The 23,451-nt window shown below is 34.6% G+C and overlaps 1 protein-coding gene across 6 annotated transcripts in view; it reads left to right on the top strand.

Annotated features, from left to right (window-relative positions):
• LOC141781385 (CASK interacting protein 2) overlaps positions 1–23,451 on the top strand; it is a 135,470-nt gene that overhangs the window by 35,469 nt on the left and 76,550 nt on the right. For 5 of the 6 annotated variants that reach the window (XM_074657100.1, XM_074657102.1, XM_074657105.1 and 2 more), the window contains exons 5-6: positions 20,793–20,890; positions 21,128–21,273. In XM_074657100.1, coding sequence (XP_074513201.1) covers positions 20,793–20,890; positions 21,128–21,273 — 244 coding nt within the window. The remainder of the gene's footprint in view (positions 1–20,792; positions 20,891–21,127; positions 21,274–23,451) is intronic. The other variant, XM_074657104.1, reaches the window with a different exon arrangement.

Here is a 23,451-nt window from a genome sequence, read left to right on the forward strand (position 1 = left end):
ATAAATAAACTAGTGATAAATAAATCAGTGATAAATAAATCAGTGATAAATAAATCAGTGATAAATAAACCAGTGATAAATAAACTAGTGATAAATAAACCAGTGATAAATAAACTAGTGATAAATAAATCAGTGATAAATAAACCAGTGATAAATAAATCAGTGATAAATAAACCAGTGATAAATAAATCAGTGATAAATAAACCAGTGATAAATAAATCAGTGATAAATAAACCAGTGATAAATAAACTAGTGATTAATAAACTAGTGATAAATAAACTAGTGATTAATAAACTAGTGATAAATAAACCAGTGATAAATAAACCAGTGATAAATAAATCAGTGATAAATAAACCAGTGATAAATAAACCAGTGATAAATAAATCAGTGATAAATAAACCAGTGATAAATAAACTAGTGATAAATAAACTAGTGATTAATAAACTAGTGATAAATAAACCAGTGATAAATAAACCAGTGATAAATAAATCAGTGATAAATAAACCAGTGATAAATAAACCAGTGATAAATAAACTAGTGATAAATAAACTAGTGATAAATAAATCAGTGATAAATAAATCAGTGATAAATAAACTAGTGATAAATAAATCAGTGATAAATAAACTAGTGATAAATAAATCAGTGATAAATAAACCAGTGATAAATAAACTAGTGATAAATAAATCAGTGATAAATAAACCAGTGATAAATAAACCAGTGATAAATAAACTAGTGATAAATAAATCAGTGATAAATAAACCAGTGATAAATAAACTAGTGATAAATAAATCAGTGATAAATAAACCAGTGATAAATAAATCAGTGATAAATAAACCAGTGATAAATAAACTAGTGATAAATAAATCAGTGATAAATAAACCAGTGATAAATAAACCAGTGATAAATAAACTAGTGATAAATAAATCAGTGATAAATAAACCAGTGATAAATAAATCAGTGATAAATAAACCAGTGATAAATAAACCAGTGATAAATAAACCAATGATAAATAAATCAGTGATAAATAAACTAGTGATAAATAAACTAGTGATAAATAAACCAGTGATAAATAAACTAGTGATAAATAAATCAGTGATAAATAAATCAGTGATAAATAAACCAGTGATAAATAAATCAGTGATAAATAAACTAGTGATAAATAAATCAGTGATAAATAAACCAATGATAAATAAATCAGTGATAAATAAACTAGTGATAAATAAACCAGTGATAAATAAACCAGTGATAAATAATCTACTGATAAATAAACCAGTGATAAATAAACTAGTGATAAATAAACCAGTGATAAATAAACCAGTGATAAATAAACTAGTGATAAATAATCTACTGATAAATAAACCAGTGATAAATAAACTAGTGATAAATAAACCAGTGATAAATAAACTAGTGATAAATAAACCAGTGATAAATAAACTAGTGATAAATAAACCAGTGATAAATAAACCAGTGATAAATAAACCAGTGATAAATAATCTACTGATAAATAAACCAGTGATAAATAAACTAGTGATAAATAAATCAGTGATAAATAAATCAGTGATAAATAAACCAGTGATAAATAAACCAGTGATAAATAAATCAGTGATAAATAAACCAGTGATAAATAAACCAGTGATAAATAAATCAGTGATAAATAAACTAGTGATAAATAAACCAGTGATAAATAAACTAGTGATAAATAAACCAGTGATAAATAAACTAGTGATAAATAAACTAGTGATAAATAAATCAGTGATAAATAAACCAGTGATAAATAAATCAGTGATAAATAAACCAGTGATAAATAAACCAGTGATAAATAAACCAGTGATAAATAAACTAGTTATAAATAAACCAGTGATAAATAAACTAGTGATAAATAAACTAGTTATAAATAAACCAGTGATAAATAAACCAGTGATAAATAAACTAGTTATAAATAAACCAGTGATAAATAAACTAGTGATAAATAAACCAGTGATAAATAAACCAGTGATAAATAAACTAGTGATAAATAAACTAGTGATAAATAAACTAGTTATAAATAAACTAGTGATAAATAAACCAGTGATAAATAAACCAGTGATAAATAAACCAGTGATAAATAAATCAGTGATAAATAAACCAGTGATAAATAAACCAGTGATAAATAAATCAGTGATAAATAAACCAGTGATAAATAAACCAGTGATAAATAAACCAGTGATAAATAAACCAGTGATAAATAAACCAGTGATAAATAAATCAGTGATAAATAAACTAGTGATAAATAAATCAGTGATAAATAAACCAGTGATAAATAAACCAATGATAAATAAATCAGTGATAAATAAACTAGTGATTAATAAACTAGTGATAAATAAACTAGTGATAAATAAATCAGTGATAAATAAACTAGTGATTAATAAACTAGTGATAAATAAACTAGTGATAAATAAATCAGTGATAAATAAACTAGTGATTAATAAACTAGTGATAAATAAACTAGTGATAAATAAATCAGTGATAAATAAACTAGTGATTAATAAACTAGTGATAAATAAACTAGTGATAAATAAATCAGTGATAAATAAACCAGTGATAAATAAACCAGTGATAAATAAACTAGTGATTAATAAACTAGTGATAAATAAACTAGTGATAAATAAACCAGTGATAAATAAACTAGTGATAAATAAACCAGTGATAAATAAACCAGTGATAAATAAACCAGTGATAAATAAACTAGTGATAAATAAACTAGTGATTAATAAACTAGTGATAAATAAACTAGTGATAAATAAACCAGTGATAAATAAACCAATGATAAATAAATCAGTGATAAATAAACTAGTGATTAATAAACTAGTGATAAATAAACCAGTGATAAATAAACTAGTGATAAATAATCTACTGATAAATAAACCAGTGATAAATAAACCAGTGATAAATAAACTAGTGATAAATAAACCAGTGATAAATAAACCAGTGATAAATAAATCAGTGATAAATAAACTAGTGATTAATAAACTAGTGATAAATAAACCAGTGATAAATAAACCAGTGATAAATAAACCAGTGATAAATAAACTAGTGATAAATAAACTAGTTATAAATAAACCAGTGATAAATAAACCAGTGATAAATAAACTAGTTATAAATAAACCAGTGATAAATAAACCAGTGATAAATAAACCAGTGATAAATAAACTAGTGATAAATAAACTAGTTATAAATAAACCAGTGATAAATAAACCAGTGATAAATAAACTAGTGATAAATAAACCAGTGATAAATAAACCAGTGATAAATAAACCAGTGATAAATAAATTAGTGATAAATAAACCAGTGATAAATAAACTAGTGATAAATAAATTAGTAATAAATAAACCAGTGATAAATAAACCAGTGATAAATAAATCAGTGATAAATAAACCAGTGATAAATAAACCAGTGATAAATAAACCAGTGATAAATAAACTAGTGATAAATAAATTAGTAATAAATAAACCAGTGATAAATAAACCAGTGATAAATAAACTAGTGATAAATAAACCAGTGATAAATAAACCAGTGATAAATAAACCAGTGATAAATAAACTAGTGATAAATAAATTAGTAATAAATAAACCAGTGATAAATAAACCAGTGATAAATAAACCAGTGATAAATAAACCAGTGATAAATAAACTAGTGATAAATAAATTAGTAATAAATAAACCAGTGATAAATAAACCAGTGATAAATAAACCAGTGATAAATAAACCAGTGATAAATAAACTAGTGATAAATAAACCAGTGATAAATAAACTAGTGATAAATAAATCAGTGATAAATAAACCAGTGATAAATAAACCAGTGATTAATAAACCAGTGATAAATAAACCAGTGATAAATAAACCAGTGATAAATAAACTAGTGATAAATAAACCAGTGATAAATAAACTAGTGATAAATAAATCAGTGATAAATAAACTAGTGATAAATAAACCAGTGATAAATAAACTAGTGATAAATAAACCAGTGATAAATAAACTAGTGATAAATAAACCAGTGATAAATAAACTAGTGATAAATAAATCAGTGATAAATAAACCAGTGATAAATAAACCAGTGATAAATAAACCAGTGATAAATAAACTAGTGATAAATAAACCAGTGATAAATAAACTAGTGATAAATAAATCAGTGATAAATAAACCAGTGATAAATAAACCAGTGATTAATAAACCAGTGATAAATAAACCAGTGATAAATAAATCAGTGATAAATAAACCAGTGATAAATAAACCAGTGATAAATAAACTAGTGATAAATAAATCAGTGATAAATAAACCAGTGATAAATAAACCAGTGATTAATAAACCAGTGATAAATAAACCAGTGATAAATAAACCAGTGATTAATAAACCAGTGATAAATAAACCAGTGATAAATAAACCAGTGATAAATAAACCAGTGATTAATAAACCAGTGATAAATAAATTAGTGATAAATAAACTAGTGATAAATAAATCAGTGATAAATAAACTAGTGATAAATAAATTAGTGATAAATAAACCAGTGATAAATAAACCAGTGATAAATAAACTAGTGATAAATAAACTAGTGATAAATAAACTAGTGATAAATAAACCAGTGATAAATAAACTAGTGATAAATAAATCAGTGATAAATAAACTAGTGATAAATAAACCAGTGATAAATAAACTAGTGATAAATAAATCAGTGATAAATAAACCAGTGATAAATAAACTAGTGAAAAATAAATCAGTGATAAATAAACTAGTGATAAATAAATCAGTGATAAATAAACTAGTGATAAATAAACCAGTGATAAATAAACTAGTGATAAATAAATCAGTGATAAATAAACTAGTGATAAATAAACCAGTGATAAATAAACTAGTGATAAATAAACTAGTGATAAATAAATCAGTGATAAATAAACCAGTGATAAATAAACTAGTGAAAAATAAATCAGTGATAAATAAACTAGTGATAAATAAATCAGTGATAAATAAACTAGTGATAAATAAACTAGTGATAAATAAACCAGTGATAAATAAACTAGTGATAAATAAACTAGTGATAAATAAATCAGTGATAAATAAACCAGTGATAAATAAACTAGTGAAAAATAAATCAGTGATAAATAAACTAGTGATAAATAAATCAGTGATAAATAAACCAGTGATAAATAAACTAGTGATAAATAAACCAGTGATAAATAAACCAGTGATAAATAAACCAGTGATAAATAAACTAGTGATAAATAAACCAGTGATAAATAAACTAGTGATAAATAAACCAGTGATAAATAAATCAGTGATAAATAAACTAGTGATAAATAAATCAGTGATAAATAAACTAGTGATAAATAAACTAGTTATAAATAAACCAGTGATAAATAAACCAGTGATAAATAAACTAGTTATAAATAAACCAGTGATAAATAAACTAGTGATAAATAAACTAGTTATAAATAAACCAGTGATAAATAAACCAGTGATAAATAAACTAGTTATAAATAAACCAGTGATAAATAAACTAGTGATAAATAAACTAGTTATAAATAAACCAGTGATAAATAAACTAGTGATAAATAAACCAGTGATAAATAAACCAGTGATAAATAAACCAGTGATAAATAAACTAGTGATAAATAAACTAGTTATAAATAAACCAGTGATAAATAAACCAGTGATAAATAAACTAGTTATAAATAAACTAGTGATAAATAAACTAGTGATAAATAAACTAGTTATAAATAAACCAGTGATAAATAAACCAGTGATAAATAAACTAGTGATAAATAAACTAGTTATAAATAAACCAGTGATAAATAAACCAGTGATAAATAAACTAGTTATAAATAAACCAGTGATAAATAAACTAGTGATAAATAAACCAGTGATAAATAAACTAGTGATAAATAAACTAGTTATAAATAAACCAGTGATAAATAAACCAGTGATAAATAAACTAGTTATAAATAAACTAGTTATAAATAAACCAGTGATAAATAAACTAGTGATAAATAAACCAGTGATAAATAAACTAGTGATAAATAAACTAGTTATAAATAAACCAGTGATAAATAAACCAGTGATAAATAAACTAGTGATAAATAAACTAGTGATAAATAAACTAGTTATAAATAAACTAGTGATAAATAAACCAGTGATAAATAAACTAGTGATAAATAAACTAGTTATAAATAAACCAGTGATAAATAAACCAGTGATAAATAAACTAGTGATAAATAAACTAGTTATAAATAAACCAGTGATAAATAAACTAGTGATAAATAAACTAGTGATAAATAAACCAGTGATAAATAAACTAGTGATAAATAAACCAGTGATAAATAAACCAGTGATAAATAAACTAGTGATTAATAAACTAGTGATAAATAAACTAGTGATAAATAAATCAGTGATAAATAAACCAGTGATAAATAAACTAGTGATAAATAAACTAGTGATAAATAAACTAGTGATAAATAAATCAGTGATAAATAAACCAGTGATAAATAAACCAGTGATAAATAAACTAGTGATTAATAAACTAGTGATAAATAAACTAGTGATAAATAAACCAGTGATAAATAAACTAGTGATTAATAAACTAGTGATAAATAAACTAGTGATAAATAAATCAGTGATAAATAAACTAGTGATTAATAAACTAGTGATAAATAAACCAGTGATAAATAAACTAGTGATAAATAAATCAGTGATAAATAAACCAGTGATAAATAAACCAGTGATAAATAAACCAATGATAAATAAATCAGTGATAAATAAACTAGTGATTAATAAACTAGTGATAAATAAACCAGTGATAAATAAACTAGTGATAAATAATCTACTGATAAATAAACCAGTGATAAATAAACCAGTGATAAATAAACTAGTGATAAATAAACCAGTGATAAATAAACCAGTGATAAATAAATTAGTAATAAATAAACCAGTGATAAATAAACCAGTGATAAATAAACCAGTGATAAATAAATCAGTGATAAATAAACCAGTGATAAATAAACTAGTGATAAATAAATCAGTGATAAATAAACCAGTGATAAATAAACCAGTGATTAATAAACCAGTGATAAATAAACCAGTGATAAATAAACCAGTGATTAATAAACCAGTGATAAATAAACCAGTGATAAATAAACCAGTGATAAATAAACCAGTGATTAATAAACCAGTGATAAATAAATTAGTGATAAATAAACTAGTGATAAATAAATTAGTGATAAATAAACTAGTGATAAATAAATTAGTGATAAATAAACCAGTGATAAATAAACCAGTGATAAATAAACCAGTGATAAATAAATCAGTGATAAATAAACCAGTGATAAATAAACTAGTGATAAATAAACCAGTGATAAATAAACTAGTGATAAATAAACCCTGACCTCATCCCTACGCAGCGTTTATTGCTCATTATACTTCCTGGTTCATGATTACATAGATTATATATATATATTACATAGATTATATAGATTACATAGATTATATAGATTACATAGATTATATAGATTACATAGATTACATAGATTACATAGATTATATAGATTACATAGATTACATAGATTACATAGATTATATAGATTACATAGATTACATAGATTATATAGATTACATAGATTATATAGATTACATACGAAAGGATTTCATGGGACATATATGAATTACAGCGCATTACTTTTTATCAGTATATCTACGAACGGTGTCTGAGAACAGGCTGAGCATCGTAGTTAGGGTTAGGGTTAGGGATTAGGGTTTGGATTAGGATTAGGGTTAGGATTAGGGTTAGCTGTTTTATTCAGCGTTCGGTTGTACTTCGCTCCCCCCTCTTGTGTCCCCAAAGAAAGAAACAAGATGGATGTCGGTGACCCAGCTACACATTTGTTGCCTAAAAACTTCTCAGAAGTGGATTTAAGAGCTAGCGGACCGGAGTTCGGACCGGCTCGCCTTCAGAGCTAGCGGACCGGAGTTCGGACCGGCTCGCCTTCAGAGCTAGCGGACCGGAGTTCGGACCGGCTCGCCTTCAAAGCTAGCGGACCGGAGTTCGGACCGGCTCGCCTTCAGAGCTAGCGGACCGGAGTTCGGACCGGCTCGCCTTCAGAGCTAGCGGACCGGAGTTCGCTAGCTCTGAACGGAGTTAGCTTTAAAAGCCAGTAGCCAATCAAAGGGTGGGTTGGGGCGGGTCTTCTCTCAGGGTATTCTGGGTAGGATCGAGCAGCCAGGACAGACTGGACACTGACAACGGAGACTGCCAAATAACCAAGATGGTGACAGCCAAAACGCCGAACTCGAGGCTTCAGCCCCAAAGTCCACAAACCAACGGGTGACGTCACGGTGACTAGACCGGTAGACCTTACCGGCTAAAACACACACAGAGATGTGAATACTGTGTGACTGCTGCAGCGTCTCTTCATCATTATCTGACTCTGGTTCTACCACAACATGCCGACTTCCCCCCGGCTCCCTTTCAACCTCCTGACTTCCTGTCGCTCTCTCCTGCTCTCAGTAATCCATTACTGTTGGAGCCGCTCGCGGCGCCGTCTGTTACTGAATACCAGCGACCACGTTACGCAACAGAGAGAAAGGCAGCGCTGAGACCCCCCCCCCCCCCTCCGTCTTTATTCATCTCCGTCTCCTCTAATGTCTCTTTATTTACAGACCAGCACATCTAACCGGGAGCTCTGTTTCCTCTCCTGTATGGGGGGGGGGGACGCTCACATGGGGGGGGGGGGGACGCTCAAAGGGGGGGGGGGACGCTCACATGAGTTCACGTCAGGAATTTATTCCAAAGTAAAGGCAGGAAGTTCAGTTTGTTTTCTATTTCATTAGATTTCAGATTAAATGTCTGAAAATCGTGACAAATATTTCCTGAAGCTCAACATGATGTTTTCAAATGTCTTGTTTTGTCAACAACTCTATTTACACTTTCTTTATACGATTTTCACGGAACTTAAACAATAAATGATCAATATACGATACGATAATATGATAATACGATACGATAATATGATAATACGATACGATAATATGATAATACGATACGATAATATGATAATACGATAATACGATACGATAATATGATAATACGATACGATAATATGATAATACGATACGATAATATGATAATACGATACGATAATATGATAATACGATACGATAATATGATAATACGATACGATAATATGATACGATAATACGATACGATAATACGATAATACGATACGATAATATGATAATACGATAATACGATAATACGATACGATAATACGATAATACGATACGATAATATGATACGATAATACGATACGATAATATGATAATACGATACGATAATATGATACGATAATACGATACGATAATACGATAATACGATACGATAATATGATACGATAACACGATACGATAATACGATAATACGATACGATAATACGATACGATAATACGATAATACGATAATACGATAATACGATACGATAATACGATAATACGATACGATAATACGATACGATAATACGATACGATAATACGATAATACGATACGATAATATGATAATACGATAATACGATACGATAATACGATAATACGATACGATAATATGATACGATAATACGATACGATAATACGATAATACGATACGATAATATGATACGATAATACGATACGATAATACGATAATACGATACGATAATATGATACGATAATACGATACGATAATACGATAATACGATAATACGATACGATAATATGATACGATAATACGATACGATAATACGATAATACGATACGATAATATGATACGATAATACGATACGATAATATGATAATACGATACGATAATATGATACGATAATACGATACGATAATACGATAATACGATACGATAATATGATACGATAATACGATACGATAATACGATACGATAATACGATAATACGATACGATAATACGATACGATAATACGATACGATAATACGATAATACGATACGATAATATGATACGATAATACGATACGATAATATGATAATACGATACGATAATATGATAATACGATACGATAATATGATACGATAATACGATACGATAATACGATAATACGATACGATAATATGATACGATAATACGATACGATAATACGATAATACGATACGATAATATGATACGATAATACGATACGATAATACGATAATACGATAATACGATAATACGATACGATAATATGATACGATAATACGATACGATAATACGATAATACGATACGATAATATGATACGATAATACGATACGATAATATGATAATACGATACGATAATATGATACGATAATACGATACGATAATACGATAATACGATACGATAATATGATACGATAATACGATACGATAATACGATACGATAATACGATAATACGATACGATAATACGATACGATAATACGATACGATAATACGATAATACGATACGATAATATGATACGATAATACGATACGATAATACGATAATACGATACGATAATACGATACGATAATACAATACGATAATACGATACGATAATATGATACGATAATACGATAATACGATACGATAATACGATACGATAATATGATACGATAATACAATACGATAATACGATAATACGATACGATAATACGATACGATAATATGATACGATAATACAATACGATAATACGATACGATAATATGATACGATAATACGATACGATAATACGATACGATAATACGATAATACGATACGATAATACGATAATACTTTGTCAGACAGGTCTGAAATGTGTTTTGCATCACAGCAGCTCCGTTTGCAACATCACAGAAAGGACAAAGACAATAAACAAGGATACAAACATTTAAACATTAAAATCACAGAAGACGATATTCAGGGCCCTTTAACGCACATTTGATCTGGGATTAGGCTCCATATTTAGTTTAAGGATTGACTGATGTACAAAAGAGTGCTTTAGTCTGACCTTATTACATCGTGGAACCCTGTATCTCTGATTTGATGGTAAAAATTGATATTCACTGTTCAGAACATGGTTGGGGTTAGAGACGATGTTGTTGGTCAGCCTTAAGATGTTATTATGATAGGCTGATTCATAGAGTTTCTGAAGAGGTTGACCTACTATCTTTGAGCAGATGTTCATTTGGTGAAGCAGTTTTTGACTTTAAAGTAGTGGACAAACTCTTGTACCATGTAGAATAACAATACTGCAGAACACTCATAATCACAGAAGTAAAAAACAATAGAAGAATTTGTTTACTCGCCCCAAAAGACCTGAGGCGGCGGAGAAAGTCAATTCTTTGGTTTGTCTTTTTACAGACACATTCAATGTGGTCTTTCCAAGATAACAGATGATCAATCATTACTCCCAAATATTTATATGAAAATACCTGCTGGATTTTTTCGTTATGAATAACAATAGGAACTTTATGAGAATCAGACGGTGAAATACAATGTCTTCCGTTTTCTTTGTGTTAATCTGAAGAGCATTGCTGTCACTCCACTCGACCATTTTGTTCACGCCATGTTGGTGCAGCTCAGGGTTGTCCGAGTGACTTAACAGAGATATTATAGCCGTATCATCAGAATACTTTAGAATATATTGATTTGGTGTATTTGTATTTGTACGACAGTCATCGGTGTAAAAGGTGAAAAGCATAGCTGAACTCACGCAACCCTGAGGGGCCCCGACGTTGGTCGTGATGGCAGTGGAAAGGGTTTTATTCACTTTTACTATTTGAACTCTGTTAGTGAGAAAGGAGGCATACCAGTGAATTAAATAGGGATTCAGTTCCCGCTGGACCATTTTTGACACCAAGATGTCTGTCTGTATTGTATTGAAGGCTGATGAAAAGTCTAGAAAAAGGGCTCTTGCATAGGTTTTTGGTTTGTCTAAATGTTTCATAATAATATGAACCAGAGTGGCAACAGCGTCTTCTGTACCACAACCCTGCTTATATGCAAATTGATATGGATCGAGTTTGTCTTTTGTTGTACTGACAAGATATTGGAGCAGAATTCTTTCTAGAGATTTCATAATCACTGAGGTAAGGGCTATTGGTCTGAAATCCTTGTGTTCTTTAGGACATGGTATTTTGGGTAAAGGTTTTATGTGCGCAGTTTTCCATGACAGAGGTACGTGTCTACGGAAGCCTGAAAGATTGGTTGCCACACTGGTGCCAGTTCGGTTGCAAAGTTCTTCAGAAGGAAAGCGCTGCATTCATCCGGTCCAGCAGCTTTCTTGGAATTTGTACACCGAAAACTTTTCCTAACATCTTCGACAGTGATGACAATTCTGTCTGAGGTAGTTGGTATGATAGTTTTAAGTATTTCAGTGCACTTATCAGAATTATCTAGTGATTCAAATCTGGTAAAGAAAGTGTTTAGGTCGTTGGCAAAGCAAAATTCATTATCTGTCACAATAGGTTTAGTTGGAGATGACATTCCTGTCATAGATTTCATGATATCCCACACCTTTTTAGAGTTATTAGCTTTAAAGGCATCTTCCAGAAGCTGTCTGTGTGCCAGTTTTGCTTTCCTCAATTTGATTTTGAGCTCTTTTCCTGTCTGTTTAAGTGCTCCATAATCTTTGTTTTTGAAAGCCACTTTCCTTGTATTTATTACCTGTATTATGTCCCTGGTCACATATGATTTATTATTTGGATAGATTTTAATCTCCTTTGTGGGGACAACCAGCTGTACACAAAAATGTATATAATCATTTGTAACTGTAGTCATTTCTTCTTGTGATCCCTCCTGAAAGATTTCCCAATTTGTCCAATCAAAACAGGCTTTCAGTTGCTCCCTGCTTTCATTTGTCCATGTCCTTATCACTTTCTTTTCTGGTTTACTTTGCTTGAGTTTGGTCTTGTACACTGGGATCATGTGCACAACGTTATGATGGGAATTTAATATGGGTGGCCTACACTTGGAAACATAAGCACCTTTAACGTTTACAAAACACTTGTCCAGGATATTGTCTTTTCTTGTCTGGTCCTTAACATACTGTTCGAACCCAGGTAACACAGTCTCCAAGTGGCAATGGTTCAAGTCCCCCACCACTATAGCCGGTGCATCGGGGTGGCTGAGTTGTAGTTCATGAACACAGTTAGCTATGGTGCTGGCCGCCTGTGACGCTTTGCCGCTGGGAGGCGCGTACACAACAAACAGCAGTATACATCCAAACTCTCTAGGTAAATAAAAAGGTCGTAACGTCATGCCGAGAATTTCTACATTGGGATCACAGATCTTATATTTAACTGAGTGCGATCTGCACCATAGATCATTTATGTACGCGCAAATACCGCCTCCCCGAGTTTTTCCAGAGTCCGCATCCCTGTCTGCCCGCACAAGGGTGAATCCCGGGACTTCAAAGAGAGAGTCGGGCATTGTAGCTTGTAGCCAGCTTTCCGTTAAGCATAACAATGATGCCTCACGGAATTCGTTACAGTACCTTGTGTATGTCCGTATCGCATCCACTTTATTGCTCAGCGAGCGCAGGTTTGTAAGAACAATAGATGGAAGATGTGGCCGATTGAATCTCCGCCGTAGTCGGTTCCGAATACCTCCTCTTTTTCCTCGTTTCTTTTTCCTATTCGTTCTGATCAGCTCCTGAGGGATGTTATCCAGCATCGAATGGGAGACGTGGCTTGATGTCATCTCCCGTGTCAGCTCGGGTTGTAGCTCCAGCAAAGTCTCTCGACTGTACGAGCGTGCGAGGCACGGCTCCTCGCCACACCTGTCCATGTTGCCACTCAGGTGTGCGGTTGAAAATTGCACCGACAAACATTGTCCACGGAGGCCAATAATCCACAGAATCAGAAGCGTAATTTTCAGGGCAGTCATCATCTTACACTTTACACACCAACAACACCAACACCAACACCAGCAACATCAACATCAACATCAACATCAACATCAACATCAACAACACCAACAACAACACCAACAACAACACCATCAACAACATCAACAACACCAACACCATCAACATCAACAACACCAACAACACCAACACCAACACCAACACCAACATCAACATCAACATCAACATCAACATCAACAACACCAACAACACCAACACCAACACCAACACCATCAACATCAACATCAACAACACCACCAACATCAACAACACCAACAACACCAACACCATCAACATCAACATCAACATCAACAACACCAACAACAACACCATCAACATCAACAACACCAACAACAACACCCACAACACCAACATCAACATTAACAACACCAACAACAACACCACCACCAACATCAACAACATCAACAACACCAACAACAACACCACCAACATCAACAACACCAACAACACCAACACCATCACCAACACCATCAACATCAACAACACCAACAACACCAACACCAACACCAAAACCCACACCAGCAACATCAACAACACCAACAACAACACCATCGACACCATCAACATCAACAACACCAACAACACCATCACCATCAACATCAACATCAACATCAACATCAACATCAACATCAACAACACCAACACCATCAACATCAACATCAACAACACCACCACCAACATCAACAACACCAACACCAACACCAACACCATCAACATCAACACCAACAACACCAACAACACCAACACCACCAACATCAACAACACCAACAACACCAACACCATCAACATCAACATCAACATCAACAACACCAACAACAACACCATCAACATCAACAACACCAACAACAACACCCACAACACCAACATCAACATTAACAACACCAACAACACCACCAACATCAACATCAACAACACCAACAACAACACCACCAACATCAACATCAACAACACCAACAACACCAACACCATCACCAACACCATCAACATCAACAACACCAACAACACCAACACCAACACCAAAACCCACACCAGCAACATCAACAACACCAACAACAACACCAACAACACCAACACCATCAACATCAACATCAACAACACCAACAACAAGACCATCAACATCAACAACACCAACACCAACATCAACAACACCAACAACAACACCCACAACACCCACAACACCAACACCACCAACACCAATACCAATACCAACACCATCAACATCAACAACACCAACAACAACACCACCAACATCAACAACACCATAAACATCAACATCAACAACACCAACAACAACACCATCGACACCATCAACATCAACATCAACATCAACAACACCAACACCAACACCATCAACATCAACATCAACAACACCACCAACATCAACAACACCAACACCAACACCAACACCATCAACATCAAAATCAACAACACCAACAACACCAACAACACCAACACCAACACCACCAACATCAACAACACCAACAACAACACCCACAACACCCACAACACCAACAACACCAACACCATCAACATCAACAACACCAACAACAAGACCATCAACATCAACAACACCAACACCAACATCAACAACACCAACAACAACACCCACAACACCAACATCAACACCAACATCACCAACACCAATACCAATACCAACACCATCAACATCAACAACACCACCAACATCAACAACACCAACACCATAAACATCAACATCAACAACACCAACAACAACAACACCAACAACACCAACATAAACAACACCACCAACAACAACAACACCACCAACATCAATAACACCAACACCATCAACAACACCAACAACACCAACACCAACACCATCAACATCAAAATCAACAACACCAACAACACCAACACCAACATCAACAACATCAACAACAACACCACCAACATCAACATCAACAACACCAACACCATCAACATCAAAATCAACAACATCAACAACACCAACACCATCAACAACATCAACAACAACACCACCAACATCAACAACACCAACAACACCAACATCAACATCAACAACATCAACAACACCAACAACACCAACATCAACATCATCAACAACATCAACAACAACAACAACACCAACAACAACATACTGAGGTCGATATATTGTTTTCTCAAATATCAATATGTGCCTCAAAGATTCAGTATTTTTTTTGTTCTGTTTTTGTCCAAAATACTATAGTATTATATAGCATACTATACAAGTAGTATATAGCATACTATACAAGTAGTATATAGCATACTATACAAGTAGTATATAGCATACTATACAAGTAGTATATAGTATAGTATACAAGTAGTATATAGCATACTATACAAATAGTATATAGTATAGTATACAAGTAGTATATAGCATACTATACAAGTAGTATATAGTATAGTATACAAGTAGTATATAGCATACTATACAAATAGTATATAGTATAGTATACAAGTAGTATATAGCATACTATACAAGTAGTATATAGTATAGTATACAAGTAGTATATAGCATACTATACAAGTGATATATAGTATAGTATACAAGTGATATATAGTATAATATACAAGTGATATATAGTATAGTATACAAGTAGTATATAGTATAATATATAAGTGATATATAGTATAGTATACAAGTAGTAAAGTAAATCTTTGTTGTTTGATCAATTGTTGCCTGTTTTATTAATTGGTTTTGAGGCTGCTGTGATTCTTCCTGTAAGTTTCACCAAACATCACCGATTAGTTGTGTTACTGTTCTGTGATAATAATAATAATAATAATAATAATAATAATAATAATAAATGTGATGACATCATCATGTCTGATAACTTCTCTGATAAGATGCATTTTGTAACATTAATTTGAGGTGATGTTTCTATAATCCATCATTATACCGACCAGCGCTGCTGATTCTGCGTGTCACGTATACGTCTATATCTGAAGCTGAAGGGGTTAACCGTTTTATTAAACAGGTGTGACTGATGAACTGTAGTTCACCTGTAGCTGCAGGTCGGCGTCTGACTAACAGGAACACAATCAGCAGCTGATAACAAGATATCAACTCTACACATCACTTTAAAGACATTGGATTTAGTTTCTACAAAAACACGAGCAGCTGATCTCCTGGGACTCCGTGTCCTCTTCCTTCCTCTTGTCCTTCGTATCACCACTCATCTAGATATATTAATATTATATTATAATATATTATATTATATTAATATTATAATATATTATATTTTATTATAATATATAATATTTTATTATATTATAATATTAATATATTATATTATATTTATATTATATTATAATATAATATATTATATTATATTATATTATAATATTAATATATTATATTATAATATTACTATATTATATTTTATTATATTATATTATAATATTAATATATTATATTATATTATAATATTACTATATTATATTATAATATTAATATATTATATTATAATATAATTATATTATATTATAATATAATATATTATAATATTAATATATTATATTCAGCCCACTGATGAATCCATTAAAGGGCGGCTCCGTTATTTAGTTCCTATAGCCTATAGATCAGATATACAGTATATCTAATATAATATATATATATATACAGATGTGGACAAAATTGTTGGTACCCTTCTGTTAAAGAAAGAAAAACCCACAATGGTCACTGAAATAACTTGAAACTGACAAAAGTAATAATAAACTGGAAAAACAAAGTTCGTAAACTTGTGTTTGGTCGATTATTTCTCTGTTGTTACAATGCTAATGGTCATTGTATTTAACATCGTTGGAAAGCCTGTTTATTGACCTTCGCAATGATGCCCAACTTGTAAGGATCATGCATTTGTGGGATGAGCAGCACAGCTGATTATGTGGGGAGCGCCCAAGAACAATTTGCCAAAATGCTCCGTCAATGGTAAACAGTGTATTCTCCTGTTGGTGTTGACTCTTGTTTTGAGTTGTTTGGTGGATTGGATGATTGAACTCTCTATCAGTAACAAGGAACAATCAAGACATATTGGCTATTTTACACTTTATTCATTTAATACACCGTCAGGAGCCTCAGTAGGTGGAAGATCCATACGCAGCCACAACAGCCTGGCACCTCCTCCTCATGCTGGTCACCAACCTGGTCACACGTTGCTGTGGGATGGCGTTCCATTCCTCAACCAGGATTGGTTGCAGGTCAGCCAGCGTGGTTGTGTTGGTCACTCTAACACGTACAGCACGCCCAAGCTGATCCCACAAGTGTTGAGTTGGGTTGAGGTGTGGACTCTTGGCAGGCCGTTCCATTCTCTCTCCTCCCACATTGTGGAGGTAGTCTGTGATAACCCTGGCTCTGTGGGGGGAGCGTTGTCATCTTTGAGGATGAAGTTAGGTCCCAGATTGTGGAGATATGGGATCGCCACTGGCTGCAGAATCTCATCCCGATATCTCCCTGCATTGAGATGGCCTTCAATGATGACAAGCCTTGTTTTACCAGTGAGGGAGATGCCCCCCCCCCCACACCATGACACTGCCCCCACCAAAAGCTGTTACTCCATCGGTTCAACAATCAGCATAGCGTTCTCCACGTCGTCTCCATACTTTCACCCTGCCATCCAACTTTGGCAAACAGAACCTGGACTCATCACTGAACATGACATTCCCCCACATGTTCAGGTTCCTTTGTCTGTGTTGTCGACACCAGCGCCAACGGGCCTGACGGTGAAGGGCAGTCATTGCAGGCTTCCTGGTAGCCTTATGACAATACACTGTTTACCATTGGAAGAGCATTTTGGCAAATTTTTCTTGGCCGCTACCCACATAATCAGCTGTGCTGCTCATCCCACAAATGCATGATCCTTACAAGTTGGACATCATTGCGAAGGTAAATAAACAGGTTTTCCAACGATGTAGAATACAATGACCATTAGCATTGATACAACAGAGAAATAATCCACCAAACACAAGTTTCCGAACTTTGTTTTTCCAGTATATATAAAAATTCACTGAAAATGAACTAATGAAAATCAGACATTGTTTTTGAATTGTGGTTCAACAGAATCATTTTAAAAAACAAACTAATGAAACTGACCTGGACAAAAATGATGGTACCCCTAGAAAAGATGTAAAATAATGTGACCATAGGGACATGTTAAACTAAGGTGTGTCCTGTAAATAGCATCACAGGTATCTTCAAACTTGTAATCAGTCAGTCTGCCTATTTAAAGGGTGAAAAGTAGTCACTGTGCTGTTTGGTATCATGGTGTGTACCACACTGAACATGGACCACAGAAAGCTAAGGAGAGAGTTGTCTCAGGAGATCAGAAAGAACATTATAGACCTTCATGTTAAAGGTAAAGGCTATAAGACCATCTCCAAGCAGCTTGATGTTCCTGTGACTACAGCTGCACATATGATTCAGAAGTTTAAGTTCCATGGGACTGTAGCCAACCTCCCTGGACGTGGCCGCAAGGGGAACATTGATGACATATTGAAGAGACGGATAATACGAATGGTAACCAAAGAGCCCAGAACAACTTCCAAAGAGATTAGAGGTGAACTCCAAGGTCAAGGTACATCAGTGTCAGATCGCACCATCCGTCGCTGTTTGAGCCAAAGTAGACTTAATGGAAGACAACCCAGGAGGACACCAAATCATAAAAAAGCGAGACTGGAATTTTCCAAAATGCATATTGACAAGCCACAAAGCTTCTGGGAGAATGTCCTTTGGACAGATGAGACAAAACTGGAGCTTTTTGGCAAGTCACATCAGCTCTATGTTCACAGACGAAGAGATGAAGCATCCAAAGAAAAGAACACTGTACCTAAAGTGAAACATGGAGGAGGCTCGGTTATGTTATGGGGCTGCTTTGTTGCATCTGGCACAGGGTGTCTTGAATCTGTGCAGGGTACAATGAAATCTCAAGACTATCAAGGCATTCTGGAGCGAAATGTGCTGCCCAGTGTCAGAAAGCTTGGTCTCAGTTGCAGGTCATGGGTCCTCAAACAGGATAACGACCCAAAACACAGCTAAAAACACCCAAGAATGGCTAAGAACTAAACATTGGACTGTTCTGAAGTGGCCTTCTATGAGCCCTGATCTAAATCCTATTGAACATCTGTGGAAGGAGCTGAAACATGCATTCGGAGAAGGCACCCTTCAAACCTGAGACAGCTGGAGCAGTTTGTTCACGAGGAGTGGGCCAACATACCTGTCGACAGGTGCAGAAGTCTCATTGAGAGTTACAGATTCAAAAGCAATGTCTGATTTTCATTAGTTCATTTTTGCAGTAAATTTTTATTTATTATTACTTTTGTCAGTTTCAAGTTATTTCAGTGACCATTGTGGGTTTTTCTTTCTTTAAAGGAAGGGTACCAACAATTTTGTCCACGTCTGTATATATATATAGATATATAATATATATCTATATATATATTATATATTTATATATTAGGAGCAGCAGCTACTCTACAGCTGTCTGGGGAGCAGTTCTAGGGGGTCGGTGCCTTGCTCAAGGACATCTCAGCAGTGCCCAGGAGGTGAACTGGAACCTCTCCAGCTACCAGTCCCCACTCCGTACTGGGTCGTCTGGAGTTCCCACAGACCCGCACCACCTCTCAATGTGGTCTGATGTGGTCTGATGTGGTCTGATGTGGTCTGATGTGGTCTGATGTGGTGTGATGTGAGCTGATGTGGTCTGATGTGGTGTGATGTGGTCTGATGTGGTCTGATGTGGTCTGATGTGGTCTGATGTGGTCTGATGTGAGCTGATGTGGTCTGATGTGGTTTGATGTGGTCTGATGTGGTCTGATGTGGTCTGATGTGGATCCAGCTGGTTTCTAATGACTCTCTGTGACCCGTCAGGTTCTCGGCGCTGCACCACGCCGCCCTCACCGGGACCACGGAGCTGCTGTCGGCACTGCTGGAGGCTCAGGCCACCGTGGACGTCAAGGACAGCAACGGTGAGAAACACACATCGTCGTGGTGTCGTAGCGTCGCGGCGTCATGGCGTCGTGGCGTCATGGCGTCGTGGCGTGTTGGCGTGTTGGTGTAGTCTAATGTTGCGGTCAGACTTCACCATATTTCCGTCTGTTACGACGGTCACTGTGTCAGATTCTAGACTCATTAATACTGGCCATGACTCCGTGACGTCCGTGTATGAATGAGTGAATCAACATTAAAGTGTCTGATGTGTGCAGGGATGCGTCCGCTGCATTACGCAGCCTGGCAGGGGAAAGCTGACTCGGTCCTGATGCTGCTTCGCTCCGGAGCGTCTGTGAACGGCGTTTCTCTGGACGGACACATCCCGCTGCATCTGGCGGCTCAGTACGGACACTACCAGGTTGTGAGTACACCTCCACTCCGTCATGACTCATAACACTCTAACCCTAACCCTCTAACCCTAACCCTATAACCCTAACCCTCTAACCCTAACCCTATAACCCTAACCCTATAACCCTATAACCCTATAACCCTCTAACCCTAACCCTCTAACCCTAACCCTATAACCCTAACCCTCTAACCCTAACCCTCTAACCCTAACCCTCTAACCCTAACCCTATAACCCTAACTCACTCCGTCATAACTCATAACACTCTGACCCTAATCCTCTAACCCTAACACTCTAACCCTCTAACCCTAACCCTCTAACCCTCTAACCCTAACCCTCTAACCCTCTAACCCTAACACTCTAACCCTATAACCCTATAACCCTTACTCACTCCGTCATGATTCATAACACTCTAACACCCTAACCCTCTAACCCTCTAACTCTAACCCTCTAACTCTAACCCTCTAACCCTCTAACCCTAACACTCTAACCCTAACCCTCTAACCCTAACACTCTAACCCTCTAACTCTAACCCTCTAACCCTCTAACCCTAACCCTCTAACCCTCTAACCCTAACCCTCTAACCCTCTAACCCTAACACTCTAACCCTATAACCCTATAACCCTTACTCACTCCGTCATGATTCATAACACTCTAACACCCTAACCCTCTAACCCTCTAACTCTAACCCTCTAACTCTAACCCTCTAACCCTCTAACCCTCTAACCCTCTAACCCTCTAACCCTCTAACCCTAACACTCTAACCCTAACCCTCTAACCCTCTAACTCTAACCCTCTAACTCTAACCCTCTAACCCTCTAACCCTCTAACCCTCTAACCCTCTAACCCTAACACTCTAACCCTCTAACTCTAACCCTCTAACCCTCTAATCCTAACCCTCTAACCCTCTAACCCTAACCCTCTAACTCTAACCCTCTAACCCTCTAACCCTAACCCACTAACCCTAACCCTCTAACCCTCTAACCCTAACCCACTCCGTCATGATTCATAACACTCTAACCCTCTAAACGTTACGGTATGGAGGTAACGTTATGGTATGGAGGTAACGTTATGGTATGGAGGTAACGTTATGGTATGGAGGTAACGTTATGGTATGGAGGTAACGTTACGGTATGGTGGTAACGTTACGGTATGGTGGTAACGTTACGGTATGGAGGTAACGTTACGGTATGGAGGTAACGTTACGGTATGGAGGTAACGTTACGGTATGGTGGTAACGTTACGGTATGGAGGTAACGTTACGGTATGGAGGTAACGTTACGGTATGGAGGTAACGTTACGGTATGGAGGTAACGTTACGGTATGGAGGTAACGTCATGGTATGGAGGTAATGTTATGGTATGGTGGTAACGTTACGGTATGGTGGTAACGTTATGGTATGGAGGTAACGTTATGGTATGGTGGTAACGTTACGGTATGGAGGTAACGTTACGGTATGGAGGTAACGTTACGGTATGGAGGTAACGTTATGGTATGGTGGTAACGTTACGGTATGGAGGTAACGTTACGGTATGGAGGTAACGTTATGGTATGGTGGTAACGTTACGGTATGGAGGTAACGTTACGGTATGGTGGTAACGTTATGGTATGGTGGTAACGTTATGGTATGGAGGTAACGTTATGGTATGGAGGTAACGTTATGGTATGGTGGTAACGTTATGGTATGGAGGTAACGTTATGGTATGGAGGTAACGTTATGGTATGGTGGTAACGTTATGGTATGGAGGTAACGTTACGGTATGGAGGTAACGTTATGGTATGGTGGTAACGTTACGGTATGGAGGTAACGTTACGGTATGGAGGTAACGTCATGGTATGGAGGTAATGTTATGGTATGGTGGTAACGTTACGGTATGAAGGTAACGTCATGGTATGGAGGTAACGTTACGGTATGGTGGTAACGTTATGGTATGGTGGTAACGTTATGGTATGGAGGTAACGTTATGGTATGGAGGTAACGTTATGGTATGGTGGTAACGTTATGGTATGGAGGTAACGTTACGGTATGGAGGTAACGTTATGGTATGGTGGTAACGTTACGGTATGGAGGTAACGTTACGGTATGGAGGTAATGTCATGGTATGGAGGTAATGTTATGGTATGGTGGTAACGTTATGGTATGAAGGTAACGTCATGGTATGGAGGTAATGTTATGGTATGGAGGTAACGTTA

This window comes from Sebastes fasciatus, chromosome 13 (genome assembly GCF_043250625.1).
Source record: "Sebastes fasciatus isolate fSebFas1 chromosome 13, fSebFas1.pri, whole genome shotgun sequence".
In the NCBI taxonomy this organism is placed as follows: Eukaryota; Metazoa; Chordata; class Actinopteri; order Perciformes; family Sebastidae; genus Sebastes; species Sebastes fasciatus.